General features: G+C 26.4%; 1 protein-coding gene across 1 annotated transcript; it reads right to left on the bottom strand.

The window, feature by feature from the left end:
• Positions 1–1,855: 1,855 nt before the first annotated feature.
• LOC108339967 (wax ester synthase/diacylglycerol acyltransferase 7) lies at positions 1,856–4,513 on the bottom strand. Its single transcript, XM_017577198.2, has 5 exons — positions 4,303–4,513; positions 3,624–4,214; positions 3,214–3,546; positions 2,933–3,070; positions 1,856–2,635 (listed from the first exon to the last, which is right to left on the bottom strand). Exons 1-5 carry the CDS (start codon positions 4,483–4,485, stop codon positions 2,462–2,464), a joined length of 1,419 nt encoding a protein of 472 aa, XP_017432687.1. The 5' UTR covers positions 4,486–4,513; the 3' UTR covers positions 1,856–2,461.
• Positions 4,514–10,357: the final 5,844 nt, after the last annotated feature.

Below are 10,357 nucleotides of genomic sequence, written 5' to 3'. Positions count from 1 at the left end.
TATTAAAAATGTATCATACTTTTGCGTAATGATTAAACTCTTAATTAAAAAACCAGATGGGTCTAACGGAGTATAACAACAAGAGCATTGGACCAGCATTTATAGGATGGCCCAAAATGAACCTTCTATGAACGAGTTTCATTTTTTTGGTTAAATTTACTTTGAGAAATGCAGAAAGGACACGCATCATATGAGATATGAACTAATGAAAGTTTATAAAAATAAATAAATTCTAGTAATATAATTAAAATGAATAGTAGAATTAAGATTTTGTTAAATTTATTTAATTATTTATTTATATTATTCTAGTCATATCATTTTAGTTTCAATAACAAACATTAGTTGACATAAATGGTAAAATCGTGTGTCTTTTAGTCAAACATTTTTTTTATAAGCATTTACCATTTATAAAGATGTTTTTTTTTTTCATGATGAAAGTGTAAAAGAACCACCAAACACTAAAAGATATGCAATAAACTTAGTGCTAAGAACTTCAAATCAAACATTAATATTAGAATCAGATTTGGATTAGTTATAATCTTTAGTTTCAACCATGTGATTGATCTAATATATTAAAAACTCAAACCATTTAAGATCTCAGTTTTATAAATATTTTTATAAATATGATTTCTTTTTATTTATGAATTCACCGTTTAAAAATATTTATTTTAATAAGGCATTAAACGTTCAAATAAATAATTCAGTCTACACAGAGTATTTAGAGTCATCTTATATCTTAATTTAATTTTTGTTGCATTGTGTGCCACATCGTAAGATCTAAAACTTATACTTTCATTAATGTTTTATTTGGCCGTTGACGATAAAAGATATTATTGAGATAAAAAAATAATTTTATATTCTCATAAATGTCTTGTCTTTTTATGTATCATAAATATTTAACAGTAAAAATATTGTGCTTAATTAGCTGCTTTCATAAGTTATTGTCTGTTTTACACTAAAAAGTTATGATATAATTTTTTTTTAAAATAAATCTTAAAAAATTAAAAGAGGAACATATATTTAAATTATAAATGGTTTCAAATCATCCACAGACAATCAACAAGACTCTAAGTTAAGATATAAGATAAATGAATGTTCATATTTTAAATCTTTTTCTGATTTTTTTTAGAGTGAAAACAACATTGATTCATCTTCAGAACCACTTTTTCATACCTATTTTTCATTCCTATAAAATACTTAAATTTTTAGTCTATTGAAAAAATATTGTTAAAATTAACTATCACATTCAAAATATTATGTGTTTTAAAATTAATATTGTCTGTTTTAAAATTTAAATCTTCGTCATGATTTTATCTTTAATTTTACTTAAAAACTTATCTCATCTCATATATTACAAATCTCAAATAATATAGCTTCTCACAATTTTATTAATATATTTTTTTTCCTAGTCCATTAATATGCTTCTTTTTTCAAAATAAAATCGTGACAGAAATAATTGAGTATTAAAGTTTCTTCTCTTAGTTTGTCAACACACATTTTCTAGACTAAGCTATAACTAAGACATTGAATGCCCAAACAAACAATTCATCCAACATAATAACTTTAACGGTTTGAATTTTCAAGATTAATTTTGTTTTCACTGAATGTCAATTTATGTATTTACAAATGTACACCACTAAGATGTATGAAAAAAGAAATTTAAAAATTGTTGGTGAATATGAAACCTATAATTGAAGAGTAAATTGCATTAAATGTGGTGATTTACTAATGTTAGCAAATGGCTGATTGGAACAATAACGTAGAAAAGGAAGACGTAAGAAATTGTTCTTCTTATTAAATTAAATTAAATGTAAATTACATTCTAACACTAAACAAAATTAGAATCTGTGATTTATTTCTATGTTGGGTACAAAACAAAGTCTCACATCAGATAAAATAAGAGATGAACATGAGTTTATAGACAAATAAGATACCTTGATTGGTAAGAGATCTTTAGTGGTACCAAAAGCAAATCCGTGAGGGCTTGGCCCAAAGCGAACAATATCTTATCAGTATGGAGATCTTATGTGTGTGTTGAATCTTCCTACAAATGATATTAAAGCCCGAGGTGGAGAGCAAGAGACCTTTTGGAGTGTGTGTTATTCGTCCGTTGTTTAGGAAATTGAACTCACTATGAAAATACCAAAATCTCTCTTATTCTTTACAAATGGTATTAAAGCCCAGAGGTGGAGAGCAAAAGACCTTTTGGAGTGTGTGTTATTCCTCCGTTGTTTAGGAAATTAAACTGACTATGAAAATACCAAAATCTCTCTTATTCTTTATTGTTTCTTTCTTCTTATATGATTAATTTAGAGATATGATATACATATATAATAATTTATGCAGCTTCATTTGTTTGTATTTATTTCCGTAATTACAATACGTAATAAATAACATGTAAAAAAGTGATAGAGAGAAAATAATATTGTTATAAGAATTGTTACAAACATAACATTTTTGGTTAATTTAGCCTTTGCTTTTGTTGGGTATCATATATCTCCATTGCTGCTTTGGATATGACGTCAAAGGCTTTCACCACGCACAATTTGAACTTCTTCTCATCAATAAAGCCTTTCTGTGTTTTCAAGGTAATTCTCAAGGTTCTTGTGTAGCTTATAACTGAAATATTTATACTCTGCAACATGTTATGATAATTAACACCGTTAACTAATTTATTTCTCCAAATTCTAATTAGTAAAATAGTAAATATAATTTATAAAATTAAGATATCAAATATAAAAAATTTGAAATTTTTCTTTTAATAACTTTTTTTTAACAATTATTTTATAATAGGAAGTAGTATGTGATTAGTATGTTTCAAACGGATCAATAAAATAATGATCAATTCTAAAAAATTATTAAAAAAAGTTTTTAACATCGTAATGAAAAAAAAAATTAACATTGTCTTATTCACAATTAAGACGGTGCTTACCTCTGGTCCACCTGTCATTGTGAAGTACAAGCCTTTGACAGGATGATTTGCCAAAACCATAGGTTCCACTGGTCCAATCAAGTTCGACACAACAACACTTGAGTTCCTCAGTGTCTCATAGATATGTTTAGCCACTGCCTGTAACAAATGCCAAAACAAAACTGCACTGATAAACACAAACAGTTACCATTAAATTATCGATTCTTTCTCACTGTATAATGTGCATGCATATACCATAATAAACAAATTGAAAGTCTGCCACTACACATGCATGAACTCACCTCATATCCTCTCAATTTCAGCTCCATATCCACAGTGAAAGAATCTCTCTTCCTCTTAATTTCTTTTTGAGCTTTCCACACAAATTCAAGAGGGTTGGATATGTTGGTTTGGCTTAGCTTAGGTATTGGTACATGCAAGAAAGAGATATGATTCCCCCAAGGAGATTTTGAATCAGCCTTCATCATTTCTTGAACTGATTGGTAACTTCCAATGTTCCTTGTACTCAGCACCACCAATCCTGTTGAATTTGCTTTCCCTGCCTCGTTATCAATCTCTTGCATGTATAGCCTAATCCCATAGAAGATTGCCCCTGTTATCACATCGTTTATTGTCTGCATTTACACACAAAAGTTTCGGTTATCTACCTTATAATCCATCAAATAATTTTCATGATTATTTCTATTATCACCAATCCCAGCAAATTACTCTTACCACTCGACTTGATGTTTTTGACTTGATCAAGAGAGAAGGATATGTTTGATATGACACAAGGTAGAGACTCCACACTTTCCTCACCACTCCTTATAGGTGATTTATCATCCTCAACAACAGTACTTTTCACTATGCTCCATCCAAAGTCTGAAATAGAGTTGAAAAGAGATAACACTGTGGAAGAGAACCGCTTGAAGAAACCCTTCTCAGAAGTTGATGATGATGATGAAGATTTTCGTGAAGGAAATGAGAGAGGAAGAGAAGGGTCGTCAGCTCTTTGAAGAGAAGACAGAAGAGCTCCCATAAGGGAGTAACCATCTCCAAGAGCATGGTGAAGTTTGAATATCAAGGTGCCAGCAGAAGTGCTTGTGGGGTATTTGATCACATGAATTTCCCAAAGGGGTTTATCTTGTGCTGTTCTTCCCATCATCAACTCTGTCACATACTCATCAAAATATTGGTCATACGATTCCGGTGACTCGTTTTCTGGGAATGTTGGAACCTTTATGTGATCTTCAGCCTTCACCTCTACCTTTTTCCATTTCATTTCTCCCTTTTCATCTCTCACCTACCATGTGTTTGTGAAAATTAGTTATACAGTTATCATGAATAAACATTACCAAAAATGAAGTAACAGAGAGAGAGAGTGTGAGAACCATTATGGAAGAGAATCGTGGATTCAATGGTAGAAACACTTGTTCTAACAAATACTTGGCTTGAGAAATTTCAATTGGAGTTTCTGATTCTAAGAAGCCAAAAACATAAGCACACAACACTGTGGTGTTGAAATATCGTCCGCTAGGACTCACTGGTTCTGTAACATCTTCTGAGTTCTTCATGACGCTGTTGTTGGACTAATCAGATTTAGAAAGTGAAAACTAATTGTAATGTTTGGAGTTGAGTTTCCATTTATATAGTTGAAGAATAATTAGTACCTAATCATAAAATAATTTAATGTGAATGCGTATAGAACTTTGATTATAATAATTATCCAATTAAATGAGACTTTTAAGAGGTAAATTTTAATTTTAATTTAATATTATGCTAAAGTAAATATTGAATCTATTTATATTTTATAATCTTGTTTTATATCTTAGTGCAAGATCTCTAGTATAAAAGCTATATAAAATCCCAAATTAACTTAAAGAGAAAGTCTAATTTGCCCATTATTTAATGCTGATTGAGCCAGTATGTCTGCCTTAATTGGAAGAGAAAGAGTAATTTGTCTATAAATGAATGTTGATTGCTGCATTCTGTTTGCCTTAGTTTCAAGAGAAAGTCTAATATTTCCCTATAAATTAGTGCTGAACGGACAGTAGGTCTAACTCAGGCAGTTTCTTCACCTACTCGTAATTTCATAATTTCTTTTTTAATATTTTTTTATTTTTAAATTATACAATTTAAAACTTATTATTTAAAAAATAGATTTTATAATGGAAAAATAAAATATATAGTTAGAAAATTAAAATTGATTTTTGAAAATTAATTTTCAGATAAAAAATCGTTTAAGTTTTTGGATAAGTAGCTTCTAAATTATATTTTTTTAAAATACCAGATTATATAATTAAAAAGATATTTTTCTAAAGAAAATAACTTCTAAATTATATTCAAAAACTGATTAAATAAGCTTTTTTCCTCTCTCAATATATAAAATATGAAAAAAAATATTTTTATGATTTAAGTGTATTTTATAGAAAATTATTTGCACCACAATAATTTTAACAAAATGTAACTATATAAATAAAATAAAATTTTGTATAATTTTATTAATATTATTTATACTAATGAAAGATCGCATGTGTTATTTCTTTTATGATAATAAAAATAATAAATTTATTATTATAGATAATTTAATTATAGATAATTATTTTAATATAAAAATTGTCAAATTAATAAAAAACATCGATTACAAAAAAACAGTTACTTAAAAAGTAAAATTGGTAAAATAATTAATTTAATTTAAAAGAATAATTATTTAAAGGGTAAAAATGAAAAGAAAAGTTTACACCAAAATGAAAAATCTATTTATGTAATAGTATAGAAGTATAGATGATAATATATATAGTAATTTTTCATTTAATATATCATCTCATATATTTATAATTTATAATTCATAATATATAAATATAAATCATATTACTTATTATAATATAAAATTAAATAACAGTAAATTTAAATATTTATGAAGATGTTAATTATAAATTTAAAATTGTGTACAGGATGAAAATAGTTATATAAATAAATATGAATTTTTATAAATTAATTCAGATTTAGTTTTGAATAGTTGTCATAATTTATAAAAATAATTAAAGACATTTTTAGTAAATTATAAATAATTTTATTAAAAAAATTCACTAAATATAATTTTTGTTATATTGTAACACTTTGTTTTTTTTGTGTATAATAAGTTCTAAATATATTATTCATTATTGTTTTATTATATTATATTCTCTTACATTTTGTAGATTTTTTATAAAAGTATTGTTTGATTTTCAAACACACCTTTTAAACCCAAACTCCTTTTCACCTCTTATGTCTCATTTATTGAATTTTTAAGTTTTGTCTCATTAATTTAAATGCCATTGAACTGTTCCATCTTTGTTGCTCTTATATTAAGGCAATGGCCTCTCATTCCTTCTAAGAGAAAAATGAAATACATTAAAAATTACTGAAATTAGGTAAATTTTTTTGTCACGCCTGCTGTATATGTATATGTTCGGGAACTGTTACGGATAGGTAAAAAAATAGTCGTTATCGTTTTTTTTATTGCACTGGTTATTATAATTTTATAATTGTATGTAATACAAAAACGATAAATATTTTTTTAAGCCAGTTGGTATAAAATAATTACTTATAATATCATTATATATTTTGGGATTCATCATTTGAGTATAAAATAATAAATATATGATTATTATTATTATTAAATAAAATATATGTAAAACTACTATTCAAACAAAATTTTTAATATCATTTAAAATTAAAAAAAAATACATCATTAATACATAATATGTTAAAAATAAAGGTAAACTATATATAACTATAATTTTTATATATTAAAAATTAATATTTTACTTAATCGAAATATACGCTAAAACATATATCTATAATTAATGAGTTCCTTAAAATGGTTAAGGAAAAGTCGTCATGTGTTTTTAATTTGAGATGTCTAGCAAGACTAAATGGAGTATCATCAAATGTCATATCGGACATGAATTCTAGGTTCACTTCTCATTTTGGCAAACACTACAAGATGCTTTTGGGAGCCATTTGAGAATGGTTTTTTGTCTATCATCCTTAACTAGATGGGTAATCTAAAAGGAGGATTCAGTCTCTTGAGGATTTTCTAAGAATATGTGTTTTAGAGGTGGGTGAGGTGCAAATGAAAGAGAATTTTTCTGTGAAGATAGAATCATTAAGTATTAAGGAGCATTAGGTCAAGCAACTTAGAGGAAGGACAATCAGTGAGGATAGAGGAATATCATACCACACAGACAACGGGAAAAACAATCGGTTTAAATAGTTGAGCAATAAATCAAATAACATAAAGCTAAGCTTTTGAGTTTGATATGAATGTGGTGGAACGATATTTCAGGCGATGTCAAGTAGGTCTTAATGAGAGCGTCTTATCATCATCTTTTCCATGGTAAGACAAATTTTCGAATCCTAGGTTCACTTCTTATTTTGCTAAACTATACAAGACTTTAGGGAGTTGTTTAAGTTTGACTTATCATCCTCAACTAGATGGACAATCTAAGAGGACAACTAAATCTCTTAAGGGTTTTATAAGAATGTGTATTTTGGAGGTGGATGATGTAAAAGTAAAGGAAAATTTCTTTGTGGAGACAAGATCAATAAGTATTAAAGAATGTTAGGTCGAACAACTGAGAAGAAGGATAATCAGTAAGAATAAAGAAATATCAAACCACACATACAAGGGAAAAGACAATCGGTTTAAACTATGGAACACTAAATCGAATAGCATAAATGTAAGGTTTTTGAGTTTGATATAGGTGTGGTAGATCAGGCAATGTCAAGTGGGTCTTAGAAGAAGAATCAGAGCATTTTATCATCACTAAATCAAAGAGTTGTGAATTATGTTCTAAGGAAGTGTGATGAATTTAAGAGAATAAAATAGTGAGTCAATGGAATGAATTGAGAAAATTTAATTTGAATTGTATGTTGTCTGAGGGTTGTGCTTATAAGGAAGAAGTGCATATCCTTGCTAGTTTAGTGTTGTACATCGATTAGGGATAAGTTGTTGTCAGAAGCTATCATATACTCTATTAGGTTTACAAACTCACATAAAGATTCGTAGTCTAGGTGGTGAGAGTTGAAGGAAGTTCTTATAGCGGGATTAGGAGTGAAACTCTTGTTTGTCAATGTCATAAGTTAACTTACCTTCTCTAGAGGAATTTAATTTATTTGTTAGGCCAAGTGGAGCTAGGGTCTCTGTTGCAATCCACTTTTACGATAAGTGTAAAACTTCTTTTGTCCAAGTCAACACATAAATTCTGATATTGAGTCTAATATTCTATTATGCTTATGTGTCTATGAATGATTTGATAATTGGATCATTAAATGCTATGTTTTAGTTTTATTGAGATATTGAGTTATACTTATTTATGTTTGTTCACATTAACATTAACTGATCTTCCTTATTATTTTGTTGTTGTGTTTCTTTGCAATGATAGTTAATGTGATGTGAGTAGATTGGACTATAGGAGATGAACAATAGGAGTTATAATTTAGTTGTTATATAATTTTTGAAGTAGAGTGTTAGTCCTAAAGCTACTAAAGCTCATATATTAATATGTAATCATGAGATTGATATACATATTCTGAAAAACTTTTATAATAAATATTGGAGCTAAAATATATATATATATATATATATATATATATATATATAAAACGTAATTCTAATTTAAGAATTTAGTATTAGATGAATATCATATTGAAATAGCTTATTAAATAATAATTTAATCTATATTTTTATATTGTTACATATATAATCAAATTAACTACAATGATAATAATTAAGAAAAGAAGTTAAAAATATAAATATTTAAAATTAACAAATACTTTTACAGAAATTATATTGAGAAAGACTTAAAAATATATTTAAAAAATATGATTAATGATAATTTGACTTCTTGCATTAGTCCAAATCAAAGAGGATTGTGGATATACATATAATCAATAGTGTTGAAACTTTTAGTTTCATTGAGACATGTGTTTGATCATAAACCATATAATTTTAGTGATGGTTATACGAAGCATTAAATTCCAACAACTACTAGTACCTGTACTGTCCTAATAAGTAACAACTTAATAATAGTGCCAATCAATGTTTTATTATATTCTGTATATAGTAACCATACTGCATTTGTGTTTTATGCATAAATAAAGCTTTTCATGTGAATAAATAATGTATAAAATGAAACAAACATGTCATGAACAATTTGACTTTGATATTAAACTGTAAGAGTTTATTTATGAAGTATTTTTATTTTGTTGGATGTATATATGAAATTCGAATAATAGGTTAAGTATTGCAAAGTCTAGTATATTAATCTCTCCAATTTATTTTTAATTTTGTTTAGAGACAAAAGTAATTAAAAGAACAAAGTGGAAATTCATTAGCGAATCTTAACTAATTGAACCAAAATGTGCAAAGAATTTCTTTTAAGAACTAAATTCACCCTCTGAATCATCGATTAAAATAACGTTAATAGAAGTTAATTAAAAATTATCAGAATTAGATAATTTTTCTTTTTGCATATTTTGATAAAAAAACAAACTTAAAAAACATTAACTAATTTTTTAATTGTTAAGTAAGTTTAAAATATTTTTTTTTGTATTTAATACTAATTGAAATAAACTATTAAGATTGAAATTCAATAAATTAGAATTATTTTATTCAAACAAAATATATAAATAATAAAATAATTTAAAATTAAAATATTAAAATTTAATATATTTTTTAAATTATAAAATTTTCTATCTAAACAAATGCTTAAGATTCATTTCAAATAAAAATGTTCAAGTGTTGACAAACTGTTTTCATATTTTTACCGAAACTAGTAAAGAAGACAATAAAAATATAATCTCCAGTATAAAAATCGATACAATGTAAGCTGAAACGAACATGAATATTTATAAAATACAAAAGTTTATAAAACAAAATGTAAACAAATATAAATAATTGAAAATTACATAGCATCAATGTAACATCTCAAACAAAATTTACACTTAAACATAAAAAAACCTTTACTTGAGCTAAAGAAAACAAACAATAAAACCTCTTATTCTACGTTTTAGTTTTACTGTTTCCTCACATTTGTTCACCACTGACATTTTCCTAAACTGATACCATTAAGATGTACATTGTTAAATAAAAAACAAATACGCAAATAGATAAGAAAAATAAAGATAAGCTAATCATAAAAAGAATCAAGCGTTGGTATATTAAGATTTCATCATAACTTATATTTCACATGAAGTTAAATTAAACAACTCAATCATGTCATAAACCTATACTTAACCATCCAGATATAGTATAAATGTTGAGTTATGGCGAGTTCTATATTTGTGTGGTAGAATAGTTGGCCACTCACAAGGTTAGTTCGTTAAAATGTCATTTGTTAAAAGAAGAACGATCCACAGGCTAAGACCTCCTGCTACTCTCACCACATGACTCACCTCTCC

This window comes from Vigna angularis, chromosome 5, assembly GCF_016808095.1.
Source record: "Vigna angularis cultivar LongXiaoDou No.4 chromosome 5, ASM1680809v1, whole genome shotgun sequence".
Taxonomy (NCBI): domain Eukaryota; kingdom Viridiplantae; phylum Streptophyta; class Magnoliopsida; order Fabales; family Fabaceae; genus Vigna; species Vigna angularis.
This window is presented reverse-complemented; position numbering and strand designations above follow the sequence as displayed.

Excerpts from the sequence above, each read along its gene's own strand:
- LOC108339967 (XM_017577198.2), bottom strand. The coding sequence starts at position 4,485 with ATGAAGAACTCAGAAGATGTTACAGAACCAGTGAGTCCTAGCGGACGA. Across the intron at positions 3,547-3,623 it reads AGAGTAATTTGCTGGGATTG|ACAATAAACGATGTGATAAC; the intron begins GTGATAATAGAA and ends GTGTAAATGCAG. Across the intron at positions 2,636-2,932 it reads CAATGACAGGTGGACCAGAG|AGTATAAATATTTCAGTTAT; the intron begins GTAAGCACCGTC and ends AACATGTTGCAG.